The following is a 15,597-nucleotide window of genomic DNA, read 5'->3' as shown; positions in this document are numbered from 1 at the left end:
ACAGTGATATATGGCAGACACTACTAGTACGTACCCTAACTGTTCAATGGTTCAATACCACACCCTTCATGATCCTTCATGCATAAGCAGTTGACGTCATTAGTGACCTAATTGTTGCCATGTTGATTTGGTCAGGAATTGAGGAGATGCTAGCTAGTCAAACTGATGGAAGTGTTCAATAAAATGCTGAACATCAGAACACCTGTTACTTCATAACGTAAGTTATGCCAAATCATTTCAAGATAAGTGTGAAACTAATGTTATTACTTAATGTCCCGATTTAGAAGTGTCCTAAAAAATTATTCAGATTCAACAAGTTGCAACATCAAGATGCATGTATCTGCCTGGTTTGTCCATGTAGCTTTTCCCTTATCATCTCATGTGCAAATTTCTTGCGCATCGACAGTCACTACAATTTGAAGAACTACTGTAACAGTAGTTGATTCTGCTCCCAGCCACACCTTGGCTTGTCGTTGGTCACCAATGTTGACGTGTCCTGGATCAGCCACACATGGGGGTCTGGTTCACCATGTTCTCTGCAAAGGTGATCGGCAGTTTTGCCCCTCTGAACAATAACTCGATTGGCTCCTTTAACACGGTGATGCACGCTGCAAACGGACCGAGGAGAACCCAGAACCACGCGAACAGGAATCCCAGTGGATATCCAACGAAGATTAGTAGTAGCAGCCATAGAATGCTCCACAACCAACCCATCGTGTTGTTTGCTGTTCACACACAATTTGTCGTCTTTGAATACTGAGGCTTGGTAAGCCTTGGGATGCAACTCTTAGCTGCTGGTCTGCTTCCCTGGTTACTTAGACTCCCAGCAGTCTTGGAGCAACGGGTTGCAAGAAAATGTTCTTTCTCTGCTCCAAGTAAAGTCCTGAGGCACTGTGGTTGTAGATGTCTCCCAGCTGCAAAGTTTGAATCAAAGGCTCTTTTTTCTGATACACTAACCCCCAACTTCTTTGACAAAGAAAGGAGTCACCTCTAGTAAGTCTAAATATGGTTGTAACGCTGTCTCGTGTTGCCAGAACAAAGGGAGAAAGAATGGAGGGCGAATTCAATATAGAGCTGATGCAGTGCCACCACCTTTGGTACACACATTTGGTTACTTATTATGCACAGAACAATTAGCTACCTGAGGTTTAGCAAACGACTTCATACCAAGGTGAATAGGCATAACACAGGCAGACTGTTAAATGAATGGTATCCAGTCATGTTCAAAGTCACTATAGGGCTAGGAGCTCTGCAAACTGAATGCCCAATACTTAATTGGGGGTTCAACTGGGTTTGTTTTCAGGGGCTACCTTAGTGGCACTGTGAGATAAGGATATACATGTAAACTGAAGAAGTTGAGAGAGTTCTGAGGAGTGCTACAAGTTGTAGAAAACTTTCCCTACTACTTTTTTCTTAAACTGAGCAAGGGCAACGAAATCCATTGGGCAACTGGAGGCACTGTGCAGTTTTGGATATTGCTTGTGATGCAATTCTACTGTTATATGCTAGGGGTCACTTTTGCAACATACACCTGTTGTCCTGTTCCATAGCTAAACCCAAAACTATGATGACCATCTATTTCAAAATTGCCTGTCTTAATGTTTATTGAAATACTCTTCTTTTATAATAATTAATCAGAATGCAATACAATTTAATATGGTAACAGATTTTTATTTCTAAATATTCAGCATAAATGTTAACAACTTTTTCTCAATTCACCAATGACAAAACAGCTCTTGGTTTCTTTTCAATCAGATATCAAGCCTTTATTGGAGAATGTAGTTCAGGTCTACTTTCACAACATTATATATCTTCAAAAAGCTTTCCATTTTAGTAGTAGCACACTGTATGACAAATATATAAAGGCACAATGATGAATCTCTTTGTCAATATATATAATCTTTTGTTTTCGATGTTTCACCTAAGTACTGACAAAAATCATCTAATTTATATACTAAATGCTCACCTGTCTTTCTAAGCTGGCCAAATCTTTCATAATTCTGTTTCCTTACACTAAGGACACCTGTAATGTTTAATTTGATGTGCCATACAGGCCACAATAAAACCTGTATCATGTATCATTGCTCACTCATTAATTGCTTAATGTTCAGCACACTACTCATTGTTCAAAACACATGTCATTAGCTAAAAAGATTTCCACTATGTTAACTTGATAATGCCCGATGTTTACCACACAGCTTTCAGTTCACTATTGTGTGTGATGTGGAACTGATTGTTTAAGTGCTGATAAGATGAGCTCTGCTATCTCTGGAACCCCAATGTTGTGTTTTGCCTGGGCAAAGATGGTGGGTCCTCCATCCCTCATCATAGCAGACTCACGGTCCATCACCTAGCAACAGGAGGTCAAGATGGAAGGTTGGAGAAACATGGGCATTTCCATTGATGTAAATGAGGTACACATAAATGATTAGGCTGAGGTGGCATTGGGAACAACATGGTCACAATTTACGACATATTTTCCTATCTTCTGCAGCACCTCTCACCTTAAGATCAGCCCCCACAGCCTCTGCTAGGTCCGTCTTGTTGATAACCAGGAGGTCGCTCTGTGTGACTCCAGGCCCTCCTTTCCTGGGGACTTTGTCTCCTCCTATCCACACACAACAAGGGAGAACAGAATGAATTGGCTATATAATCAATCTCAAACAAGTTTTTTTGGCAGATTGTCGAATTAGATTGCAACTTGCAGGATTAAAAAACAGTGTTCCTCTTTAATAAGATTTTTTCACTGCAGTTTCTAATAATGTAATTTCGGGGTATCTCAAATCTGAGGAAAAAATAATACATGTTATTTTGCACAATTCTATGTCTAAGGAGTCATGGTAGGTTAAAACTATTCTCCAGTGCCTGGTGACAGCTGATCCAAAACAGTGTTTCATCTTTTGAAACCGAGACAGTCTAACCTGCTGCTAAGTCAAAGAGAAGGGCCAGGAAAGCCCGCCAACAAAATAACTGACTGCACTAGTAGACTCGCCCTACTCAATGGAGTGGCTGTCAACACAAACTTTCTTGTAGTTGACAAGTGTGAAACACATTGTTTACCTGCTACATCAATCACATAGATGATGTAATCTGCTAGCTCTGTACTGAAGTTAGCAGCCAAGTTGTCTCCACCAGATTCAATGATGACCAATTCAGGCTGGAACTTTTTTGTCAGTTCTTTCACCGTTTCCATATTCAGTGAGTAATCCTGATGAAAATGACAAAACAGTAAAAAAATGACCATTTGATTTAAATTTACCCTTTTTATCTAGTAATTCAAGAGTTAAAAATTCCTACCAATAAAAAATATGTCGATACTAGATACAATGTACTACAATTTTAGATTATACTATACAAGTCTATGGAATACATTCAATGAGCATCTGTGCAGCACTTTGACAGAATGTATTGTATAAGGTCATGTTTGCATATGTACATGTAAGGATAATATCCCTAGTTTCCAAACGTTGCATAGGAAGGACTATGCAATGGATGAAAAATTCTGATGCAATGTTGCGCAAACATCCAACAGAAATCGTGATGAATTCTTTTTTAACTACAACATGACAACTACTGTACACGCCTGTATGATAACACATTGCAACTGACAGAGGTACATGTAACCTGCTCAGGTCAAGGGTTAAATGGTGGTGACTTATTGACAGTTGATGCTAATTATTGCTATATACAAACAATTCGCCAGCCAGCCTGATCGCTTGCACATTCTGTTCTGGGACAGTGCTCATTTTTGTGTATGCAGCTGACCAACATAATCTCCAAGCAGATCTACTGGTGGCAAGGCAGTGGCCAAAGGGCCAAACACAGTATAACTATACAATAGGCCTGTTTGGCCCTTTGGATACTGCCTTGCCACCAGTACATGTAGATCTATCTGCTTGTAAATCAGACCAACTGACCTCTCTGATGGCTGCATGTGGACACCCTCCTGTCTCCACTGCTCTCATCCTCTCCTCTGGCAGGGCCTTGTTCTTCACGAGAAACTCCCAGTCTTCTCTAAAACATATTCAACACTCAATAATCCAACTGTTCAATAGATTGAGAGGTGTATATTGAAAAAAAAGAAGGAGAATATCTCTAATTTCTAAGTTATGGCTAGCCTGGATGCCAGTCCCCCGATATCTTTTGTGTTTCTCAGGGTCTAAGTCTAACACAGGGTCTGGCCCTAGAGCAAGGAGCTTGCCTTTGTACTTTGTAGGTCCTGGAAACAGTCTGGCAGCCAGACTATGTTATGGCTCACCTGGTGAAGATGTCATTAGTGACCACACAGATGGCATGGGCCTCCCTCAGGTGTTTACACAGGGCCAGGACCAGCGCTGTCTTCCCCGAGCCGACAGGGCCTCCTATTCCCACTGTGAAGGCTCTCTGTCATATTATACACAAAGTATAACAACATCAGGAGACCTACATGTTCCACAAATGAATGATTTGCAATGTTCTAAGCAGTGAGCTGCTTTATCTGCATGACTGACATGCTGAGGAAATATGAAAACAATACTTGTGTCAGGGACAAATCTAGCTTTTCTCATGACACTTATCAAAAAGGGTAGGGGTGACCCAGTGTGCTTGCCTTGACAAAACACTTGAGCCGTTGCGAAGCGGCATTGCACTACCAGTACTAAGCTACGTGGAAAAGGACCTGGGGATGACTGCTTGACCCTTTTGTTACCACAATATATTCCAAATGATTGGACACAACACTGCACATTACAATATCACATGTTTCACAACTCCTACCTGCTTCCAGTCTGTTCTCAAGACTGGTCTATCTCTGGCTGTAAATTTCCCTGGATGCTCCATGGCTTCATGGGTGTGGCCATGGTCTCCATGGTGATGATGATGCCCCTGACTGCTGGCATCATCCATAGACCCAGCTGTATGTAGAACCAAAGACATTATATAGGACACAACACAAATGATTTTTGACAACAACTTCTATTGGAAGTGAAAGTAAAACATAACATATGATTAACTATTTGAACTACCAGGTGGTCTAAACGCAGGTTCAAATTAAGGCCAGCCTGTCCTCAGATGACATGACAGTCTTTGACCCACATTCTGTTTGTTTGTTTGTTTGTATTGCATACCCAGTAAACTGCCTCATGGCATACCACACCAGGTTTGTACTGAAGAGTACAAGCTGCATATCAGAACAGATATATTTGATCCACTCTCACCGGGAAGGACCCATACTCTTTTCGATAAGCGTGGTGGTTTCTTTTACGTGCTTGAGGTGTCAAAGTCACAGAATCATGTAAAGTGCCTTTCCACACTGGGGCACAGTGGCGTGAAGCATAGGGCACAACGTCAACGAGACAAATCAGGGGACCCCGGATTTGAACCAAGGAACTGCGCCACTGCGACGCCACTGCTGTACAAGTGGCCTATATAATGACCAAATCATATCAAGATTAACTAGTTTTAAACAAAACCACAAAGCAACCTGTTGGCACCCTTGTCAACTGTTTGAAAAATATTTGTTTTCCAGATAAAAACATAGTCAAGGGTTTTGTTTGTGCTATGGGTCCAGTGAGTGTCATGGTGCAAGGAGGGAGGGTTTCAATCCCAACTGACCTGCTTATAGTTTACCTATCCTCAGATGACCTAACTGCCTTTTACCTAGCTGAAGGGCTCGAAATTCATATTTGAAAATAGGTGTACTGGTGTACCCAACCAAAAAAATTAGGTGCACAGAAAGAATTTGTGATGCACAACATGAAATGAAGTTGAATGTCAGCAAGACATAATATTACAAAGTTTGAATGCCAATGCCTCTTTTAAGAACTTCAATTTGTGATTCTATATAAATCTAATAAAGTACAACAAAAGGTTATATTGCTTTTCTTGATACTTTCAAGAATATTCTGTAAACTAGTGTACAATAGTACCTTTACAGTACCCTATAGCGTACAAAAATATTTAGGTGCACCAGTGCACCCACAGTCAAAAATTAGGTGCACAGAAGTGTTTTGGGCGCACAGGCACCAACTATTTTGAGCCCTATGGCTTGTCCTCAGATCACCTAACGGCCTTTGACCTAGTAGCCTGTCCTCAGATCTAGATCACCTACCGGTAATTGCCTTTGACCAGCATTCTTCTGTGTCGCCCAGGCCCTAATCATAGAATATATTTGCCTAATGGCCACATCTTATTAAGATTAATTGATTTTATTGAACAATAAGCAACTTGTCGACACCTTTTGTCCTTGTACCTGGATTTAACTTCTTGTGTGCTACAGTACGATACAACAAGACAAAAAAAAATCATAAAGCCGTGATATATGTGACATGAAAGTCTCCACAAACTGAAAAAATATCTTATACTTGGTCCCAAAAGTTCAAGGAGTCCAAAGGTTCCCTGTCCTTAGATGACCTGACAAACCTTAACTAACCTCCGTCCAACTGGGGCAACAACAAGGCCAACTGAGTATCAAAACAGTGAACTGTAAATGCATTAAGTTTGCATGACGGTTTTTAGTTTTGCTCTATTAGAGCACTTTAAAAGTGAAAATGGAGTGTTCGCCATGCTTTTAAGTTCGCGGCAGTGCTTTAGTCACACACTGCTAAATGTTTGCGGTGGTTTTAAGTTCACGGTGAAACGGTCGCCGCGAAAACCGCGAACATAAAACCACCTCAAATATTTCTGCATTTACAGTATCAAATCATGCAGGGCTCTCCCTACAAGCTCAGAGCAGTAGGTCAAGGGAGCCCCAAACAAACAAATAAAACCCAACATTAAATTTCAAAATTGGCATGGTTGTTGTGCAGCAAAGTCCTGTCATAACGTTAACTATGATTTCAACTTAACTGTTACCTTTCACAAAGCTCACTTGATCAGTAGATGCCATGTCAGATGTCAGGTTCAGATGATGATCTTGAAAATGATCCTGCAAAAATAAAGGGCTTGAATCAATGAGGTGAACGATTGCCAGTTATGAGTCTTCATCAGGTGCCTAGGGTTAGAAATTGGTCAAATAGGGGTGCCAGGAGTCACACATTGCTATAGTTTGCTGAATGTGTGCATTTGCCTGCTACTAAAACTTTGGCAAATCATTAACACAGTTTGGCTTATTCATAACATTACCATTTTTTCAGCAACCCAAGGAGTCTGTAGAGACTGCAAGTATTGTTAAACCTGTTACGATTTTGTCCCCCTCCACGTTCTGTCACTACTAGTCTGTGTGTTGTTTTACTGTGTAAAAACACAAACTCTCTCTCTGTCCCTCACGGTTCAGTGCTCTCCTGACCAGTGTGGAAGGGTTGCAGCTGCCATGCCTGCAGGGATGCTAGCAGAAAGGTTTTGGTCTGAGGCTGAGCCAAAAACCGACAGCTTTGGCGTGATAAAGAGGGGGAATGTCCGGCTTCTACGAGTCTTGTACGTCAATGTCCAGTAACACAGAGCAAGGTCGAGGTTGTAAACAAGCATATAACGTTACACCCCTGTAACCGCAAAAGACCTTCACTCTTTTCGCTAACCTTGCCTGGTGTCTCCTCTGGCTGAGGACGATACCACTACCAGAACGTGAGATATTGACATATTTCCCTTATAATAGCGCAACGTACCACCAATTTTATTTATTTTATTTAAAACAAAAGCACTTCAATACATCACATTCTTCAATTTCCTAAATTCATATCAGCTGCTGATGACATACTGTATGATAAAATGTCAACCCTAAATCTGGATCCCCCTGCTAGTATATATGGACTGGCTGGTCTAGAATTATTCCCACAGACGGGTGGCAAACACAAACAAAGAGTAGGATTTGCCTAAGGACGTGGAATTATATACCTCTCACTCAGCTAAAAGAAGTAGAGTGAATTAATCTTGGACGAAGACGTACCATCCTTACTTTGTAACTGCCAGTGGCCGCTTGTGATATCTGGATCTCTGGAGAATTGCTGGTAGAACAAGGATCACAGCAAGGATGAAGTTGAGCCCGCGGGAACAAGAGAGCCTGTTGGTAGAACAGGCGGGCAGGGTGGCACAGAGACGGCTGGCCAGGGGACTGAGACTCAACCACCCAGAAGCTGTCGCCTTGATAGCCTGCCAGGTCAGTTTTGTAATGTAAAACCTTAAACTTATACCCCAGTTTTGCCACAATAGTCTATTTCTTACACGTTCTTCTGCCTTTTGTTTGGATGTAAGAAATGTGCGAACATTATCCTTAGACGACCCCTCATGCATCATTTAGACTATTTTGATGCAAAATAAGATAAAGCTGTGAAGATAGAAACGAAAACACTGCGCCAATCACACCCTGACGCAGTAGCAACAAACTTATAAGGTACAAAACAATGTTACTTCCGAGCTTTGAAGTATCGATTTGTCTTGCTTTTCGTGATTAGCAAAATTTAGCAAAAGTTGCCATTTTACACGTGTTGCTATTTTTTCCGTTTTGTATAGGACAATGTGATTTTACCAGTTACACAATTTTTGTGTGAACTTGGAATCTGATTTAGACCCCGTTCACACTCATTTTTTTCAATCGCGATTGAAGTATAATCGCGATTGTTCGATCCGATCGCGATTGAACGCAAAGAAACTTTTGCGTTCACACTGCTTTTCGCCAAGTGGATTAAAGTACGCCGTGATCCGATCGCGATTGAAGCACGAGGTCAAAGGTTCGGCGTCGCTTGCTACAAAATGGCGGGAGTCCCCAAACTCTTGATGATTTTGTATCTCTGGAGAATGTTCTGTAGCCGTGGAAGGGAACACGGCAATCGGCGGGCTATGATCGCGAGAAGGCGTGAACGACGAAGGCTTTTGTATATTGGCCTCGCTGTAGTACGGGTAATGAACGCGACAAGTGCTGTAGACAATCTGGGAGCGTGAATGAAGCGACGATTTGTGGGAAAACATTGTACTTGGTACATTACTTATGTGATAAGTTGCGACCCTAGCCTTGAACCGGCCGAAATCCCCGCGGATCGCGATGGAATGAATCGTAGTTGCGTTCACACTCAAAATTTGATAGGATTGGATTGGATCCGATCACGATTAATCCAATCAAACTACCTCCGGAGGTAGTTACAATCCAATCGCGATTGGATCGTTTTGGATCGTTCCAATCGCGATTGGGAGCGTTCACACTGAAAAAATCAATCGCGATCGGATCGATTCAATCGCGATTATACTTCAATCGCGATTGAAAAAAATGAGTGTGAACGGGGTCTTAGTGCGTGATGAAATCATAAGAGTTTGTGTTGATTTTCTACAGTGGAATCGACCACTGCATGCGCTGTGCACATGCGGTGATCACGCAGCTAACACGTGAACTCAGTCTACACGTGAAACTACCACGTGCTGGAAAGTCTCCAAGGGCAAGTCCCTTTAATAGGGTTATAACTGTTACCTCCACCAGGCCTTCCTGGCGGCTTATGGATGATAGTGAAAAATGGAGAGGAGAGTCAGTCCGCGGGAATCGCAACATTTTCCCCTGAGGCACATAAAACCAAGGAGGTTATATAGTCTATATAACCTCCTTGATGAAACCCTACACTACAGTAGCCAGCTTGCCTAAACACCCTCACCATGGCGGATAATCTAAGGGGCGTGGCCCATTTGCGCCAGCCCAGTGGGAGATTGTGCAATCTGTAATGGCTCTGCTACTGGTTGAAAGGTTGCCCTTTACTGTCTGGTTTACAAAAGAAAATCCCTTTATATAGATTGGGTCTAATTTTTACCAGTTTGGGTTGGCCCAATCTTCACTTCTTCCTTCTTTTTTTGGGGGGGGGGGGGGGGGGCACAGGGCAATAGGCATAAATAAGAAAACCGGCATGTAATGTCACTGACCTTATTTCTATTGACCTATTTTCAGGGTGATTAATGGATAGGATGGACCATCATGTCATATGTTTGTACAAGACCACTGGGTCACTGACCTCCCAGACCTGTTTGACCATTAGTCTAGACACCATAGACATAACATGTTTATCATGTCTTCGTACGGTGAGACCCTGGAACTGAAGCTGGGGACAAAAAGTATATTATGCATGTGGATTATACTACATGTTTTAATAATAAATGATATACCATGTATTTCAATGCCTATAAAGAAGAAGAAAATAACCTTGAGTGAATGAATGTCAAGTGAATGAATGTCAAGTGTTTTTTTTGTGCAACAACATCATTGCTGATTGCATACAGAAGTGCTATGAAAAGATTTCAATGGTATTGACTGGTAAAATCTGTTCGGCTGAAAATAAAAGTTACATTCCATAAATCAGAACCAGAAAATCAGCTGTTTTTAAAAAAATATACTTTAAATATACTGACCACTTCATCTGTGACTCAAGTTCAGGTTCAATATGCAATACTACAAATGTGACACATAGTGACTACGGTACTGTCATATTCTGTAATGCTGATCTAACCAGGTGCCGACAGAAATCCTGAAATTTTTTTAAATATCAAACTTACTATTATATTGATGTTGGTCCAAGTTGTGTAAATGACTTTTGAAGTTCAAAGAAATTTAGTCAACTGTTAAAATAGTTGGCTTGCATTGGACTTGCCTTTTTGCATTTTTTGTGTCTCAGGAAGCCCCCTATCTTAATAAATGAGTTACAACCTACTGTATGTCAAAATGATATAAAAACAAATTTTAAAACAGACAACACTTGTAATGATAATAATGTCTTTTATTGGTCAGAAGTTACCCGCAATGGCAGCCTTTCTAGCGCTGAATTGATGCAGGGTTAACATGTTTCACATAATACACAACATATACCTAATCTATCCACACTTGCATTTTGTGGATTTGTCGCAAGGGTCTGGGCGGCTGCCATTCGGCGCCACCAGGTGACCTCAATAAAACCTTCCCCAACCGAAGTCAGGTACCCATTTACACCTGGGTGGAGTGAGGAAAGTCGTGTAAAGTGCCTTTCCCAAGGGCACAAGATCGGTGACACGACAGGATTCAAACTCGGGACCGAACGCTCTGCCGTCGTGCCACACGACCCCACACTTTTATACATGATAGATAATTCATTCATGCTGTTTTGTTTCCCAGATCCAGGAACTGATTCGAGATGGCACCCACCCTGTGTCTGAGCTCATGCAGAAGGGACGAGAAATGTTGGGTAAATACAAATCAGTTTGTCAATCTGTCCACTGATGGAATTTGTTGCATATGATGGAAAAATATTAAGACTAGACTGTCCATTCCGTCAACCCTGACAGACAGAAATTGATGGATAAAAATATAGAAATGTCAAAATTTTACGTTTGGACACGATGATGAGAAAAAATGATTCTTTGTAGGATCTTTCCGCAATGGGAATTGGGATGACGGGGAAAAAATTCAAGCTGGCTTGAAAAGATTACTTCTTCTGCTTGTTTATCACTATGGTGAGGCGAATTCATAGGAAAATGAGCTTTTTTTAATATTCTAAAAGATACAGTCAAACCTGCCTAGGCGACCACCTTTTCAACGCGACCACCTGGCCATGGCGACCTCTTTTTCTCGGTCCCGAAAAATTTCCCCATAGGCACAAGCATTAAGCTGCCTGCCCAAGGCGACCACCTGTCCAACGCGACCGCGACCGCCACGAATTGGGACCGCACAGAGCACAATCCCTGCCCATGGCGGTCGCCTAATTTTCAAGCGTGTGGTGACATCGGATCATTTTGCTGTCAGATTTCACGGAAATGTTTTCAAGACTTTGAAGTACAAAAATAAGGACAAAAATATATGGAATGGCAATGTTATAGCATCGATTCCTCCATGAAGTGTTTTAATAAAACGTTCCCCCTATAAACATTGTAAAGACAAACGTTTGTGATGTTGTTGTGCCTATCGTAATCTTATAGTTTACCGCAAACTCAGTTCGGTTTAAACTCAATTTTCAAAACGAAAACGTAGTGCATGGCGTCAAAAAGTCAGATTTCGCAGAAACTACTATCTATTTCTTGTATTTTCAACAAAAATGTGTCTGTGTCTTGCTAAATTCCGCCGAAAAATGACTTCGCGGCGGGCATAACGTCAGGCGAGAAATATTGGTCCTTGGTCCCGACGCCATCTTGGATTTGGCGCGGACCGGATTTGGCGTACCGCTGACCTTTCTAAAACACGTTGCTTTTGTGTATGAACATTTACGAATACTCTAGTTATTAATCAAAATTAATATTCTTATTTTCTTTTTATTTCCATGAATCTCACAAACCTTTATTGGACGGTGTGCGTTCTGCTGCACTGACTTACCTTTCGATGCGGCGCGGCGCGACGAAATCACACCGTTCCGTTTTCATCTTTAGTTGTCAGATCGAAAACTTTTTGCCCCTTTTATCCAGCGGTCGGCGCCCCAAAAAAGGCTGGGGTCAGCAGGTGTTTTCTAGGGATTTGTCTTAGGCTTTAAAACTTCAATGATGTGCGTGTGTGTGAGAGTGTACTATCTAATGTAACGTGTGAATGCGGGAGGGCGCTGCGATCATCGAGGCAACCATTGGCATTGTTTTGTAGTCAAAATTATGACAAAAATTTGTACACGATGTAGCGGTAAACAATTATTACGACGATAACGGAAAATGTAATTTTTGTAGGATCTTCCTGTCAATGAGAATTGAACCTGGTGGGGGTCATGTTGTCTAAATTCACATAATTTTCCATCCATTTACGTACTGTATTGAAAACCTCGACCTGGAAACATGTGAGTGGAATCCTCTTCATGGCGACCACCTGTCCATCGCGACCGTTTTTGCTTGGTCCGCCGGGTGGTCGCCTTGGGCAGGTTTGACTGTACATGATAGTAGACAATGAAGGTTTGTAGTGTTGTGTCTACTTTGTGTAAGTTAATGAATTAGCTATGTGTTACAGTGATTGTAGACAATAACGTTGTGTTGTGTCTATTGTTCACTGCATGTTATGTAAGATGCTTGTTTGCCCATTCTACAGGAACAAATCAGGTACAACCAGGTGTGGAAGACATGATCTCAGAGGTGCAGGTCGAGGGCACCTTTCAAGATGGCACAAAATTGGTAGGCTACTCTTTTGTTAAATCATCCGAACATGTCAATTATGACACTTGAAGCAAGCTGTATGACTGGTCCATTTGTTAATCACCTTGGTATGTGTGCAGTCACATGCTGAGAAGTTAGTGCGGTCACAAACAAAAGTTCTAGGTTACTAAGTTGTCCACATAGACCAGATTTTATCAGTCCCTGGAGTAGTCTTTTTGTACAGATTTGATTACAACAAAATGTGTTTCCTATAAAAGTGGTTGCAACATATAGTTTCAGAATTATTTTGTTCAGATCTACATTATATCCAACTATTCCTACTGTTCAGATCTACATTATACAATGTATGTCTCAGACTATTCCTCCACGTCTATGTTGTGTTAACATTGACACCTTGCCCCCCTCCCCACAGGTGACAGTCCACCAGCCTATTGTGTTAGATGACGGAAACCTGGAACTAGCGCTATATGGCAGCTTTCTTCCCATTCCAGATGTGAACGTCTTCAAAGCAGTAAGTGACCAGAAATGTTACAAAAAAACAGACCTCTGCTTTCAGTTGACCATTCAAGTTTATTATGAAATGCTGACTTTAACAAGTTGCAAATTTTACTACTTCTTAAAGCACCAAACTGTATATGAAAAAATGTTATTACTATTAGGTACTTTTATTTCTCATTATATTCTTTTGTATCAATATTTATCACTGTTCCTGTTGTGAAATGCTGAATAAAAGCTGACTAACAAGTGGACATTTTGCATGTATGATGTCATTAAGATTATGAATAAACTAGAGTTCCACAAACACATTATCTTCGCCAAATAATCAAGGCTTATCATGGAGAGTGATTAATATTTACGTGCTTATCACCCCCTGCAAATTTGATCATGCTCCATACCATTTGGAAGTTATGATGGGGCGAATGAGTCCAGTTTAGATATGGTTAAAAATCATTTGGTGGTACAGGACTAGTAACGTTAACGTTATATGTGTAGAGTGTGCTGATATATGTTATAACTGGTCATGAAAAAATATGAGTATGTTGATATTATATGGGCCACAAAGGTTCGATATTGCAGTGTTGTAAGTTGAAAGTGATGATGACATAGTACAGTCAATATATATGAATAGAATAAATCTGGCTGGTTGTTGACGTGTTTCTAGGTGTTTTAGGTGTTTTTGTCAGGCTTTCTATTTTGTCCCTATTTCGTCATGTCGCCAACCAGCCGACTGCTGTCACTGTCACTATCCCCACGAATTTGTTTATCCCGGATTTTATGCAGTACTAAATAAAAGGGAAAAAATCTGTAACGTTCTGCATAGTCAACCAAATGGGTATTTAAGATAGAGGAGAATAGTTTTTCCAGACAACAAATTATTGATATTCCCCGATAGCATGTTGTCTGGGGACAATGTGTCCCCGGATTAATGAATAGGGACAATACTTTAGGATAGTAACCATTTTGTAGACAGGAGTTGAAGATGTGTAGGAGTGTTTCCGTGACAGTGTCGGAGTCAGACGGAGTCAGACGAAATATCCGGAATATCCGGAATATCCGGAATATCCGGAATATCCGGAATATCCGGCATATCCGGAATATCCGGAATATCCGGAATATCCGGAATATCCGGAATATCCGGAATATCCGGATTATCCGGAATATCCGGAATATCCGGATTATCCGGATTATCCGGAATATCCGGAATATCCGGATTATCCGGATTATCCGGAATATCCGGAATATCCGGAATATCCGGAATATCCTTCTCAAGTTATTCATGTCCGAATGTCAAGACAAAAACACCCACTGCAGTTCTTAACAAGCCGCTAGGGGGCCCAAATTTACAGAACTTACTTTCTGTGGCATGAACTATCTACCACACAAAAATCATGACCATAGCACTTTCAGAAAATATGCCCCTAAATTTGGAAGCTCCGCTGCAGTACCTTAGGTACCCGCTAGAAGGCCCATTATCGAACTTGACCTTCCTTTCTGTAAACCCTACCCATCGACTAAATATCATACGGATCCATCAACAGCTTCTTGAGTTATGCTGGCGACATACAAATACACATCCACACAAAGCCCGCTGTAGTATCAACGGAAAATACCAGGGGAACCATTGTTGAACTTGACCCCCGTTTCCACAACATCTACACACCTGCAAAAAATCATGAAGATCCATCAACGTTTCCGTCACTTTTTTTGCCTACATACAAACACAAAAAAATGTAAAGTCTGCTGCAGTACTGTTGAAAAACGCAAGGTGAACCATTTTCGAACTTGACTTTTCTTTGCACAACCACTACACACCTACCAAAAATCATAAAGATTCATTGAAGTTTTCTTGAGTTATGCTCCTGACATACATTCAGACCCACCCAACAGATTTTTCAACCGAAAACATAATCCTCTCCTAGTACAAGTACTCGGCGAAGATAATAAATGAAGACCTTTATTGCACATTTCTGCCACACTTGGCTACAACAGGTCACAACAAAACAAAATAACAAGTACAGTTAACGGATACAAAAAGAATATGACTATCATTAGATAAATTCTACTTCTCCTCACTTTTCAGTTATAGTAACGTTAGATATAGAAGAACAGACGTGTGTT

At 41.1% G+C, this 15,597-nt stretch overlaps 2 protein-coding genes across 6 annotated transcripts in view; one reads left to right on the top strand and one right to left on the bottom strand.

Annotated features, from left to right (window-relative positions):
- Window positions 1–1,650: 1,650 nt before the first annotated feature.
- Window positions 1,651–7,968, bottom strand: LOC136444106 (urease accessory protein UreG-like). 5 transcript variants are annotated; one of them, XM_066441607.1, is made up of 8 exons: window positions 7,871–7,968; window positions 6,832–6,904; window positions 4,756–4,892; window positions 4,259–4,383; window positions 3,918–4,014; window positions 3,061–3,208; window positions 2,505–2,608; window positions 1,651–2,350 (listed from the first exon to the last, which is right to left on the bottom strand). In XM_066441607.1, the coding sequence occupies exons 2-8, from the start codon at window positions 6,863–6,865 to the stop codon at window positions 2,210–2,212; spliced, it is 786 nt and encodes a 261-aa protein (XP_066297704.1). In that variant the 5' UTR covers window positions 6,866–6,904; window positions 7,871–7,968; the 3' UTR covers window positions 1,651–2,209. The 5 variants fall into 5 exon arrangements, with proteins under 5 accessions (XP_066297704.1, XP_066297700.1, XP_066297702.1 ...); XM_066441603.1 differs by having other exon boundaries at window positions 7,862–7,965; XM_066441605.1 differs by lacking the exon at window positions 7,871–7,968 and adding an exon at window positions 7,494–7,523.
- LOC136444078 (urease subunit alpha-like) overlaps window positions 7,946–15,597 on the top strand; it is a 23,029-nt gene continuing 15,377 nt past the window's right edge. Inside the window, exons 1-4 of the mRNA XM_066441555.1 lie at window positions 7,946–8,071; window positions 11,033–11,102; window positions 12,914–12,996; window positions 13,391–13,489. Coding sequence (XP_066297652.1) covers window positions 7,946–8,071; window positions 11,033–11,102; window positions 12,914–12,996; window positions 13,391–13,489 — 378 coding nt within the window. The remainder of the gene's footprint in view (window positions 8,072–11,032; window positions 11,103–12,913; window positions 12,997–13,390; window positions 13,490–15,597) is intronic.

This window comes from Branchiostoma lanceolatum, chromosome 10, assembly GCF_035083965.1.
Source record: "Branchiostoma lanceolatum isolate klBraLanc5 chromosome 10, klBraLanc5.hap2, whole genome shotgun sequence".
Taxonomy (NCBI): domain Eukaryota; kingdom Metazoa; phylum Chordata; class Leptocardii; order Amphioxiformes; family Branchiostomatidae; genus Branchiostoma; species Branchiostoma lanceolatum.
The sequence above is the reverse complement of the archived record's forward strand: the minus strand, read 5'-3'. Positions and strand labels throughout refer to the sequence as shown.

What these genes read in the sequence shown, in the direction of transcription:
- LOC136444106 (XM_066441603.1), bottom strand. An exon ending in CACATGCAGCCATCAGAGAG is followed by an intron (nt 3,209 to 3,917) that starts GTCAGTTGGTCT and finishes CATTTTCATCAG; the next exon opens with GATTACTCACTGAATATGGA. An exon ending in CTATGTGATTGATGTAGCAG is followed by an intron (nt 2,609 to 3,060) that starts GTAAACAATGTG and finishes GTGTGTGGATAG; the next exon opens with GAGGAGACAAAGTCCCCAGG.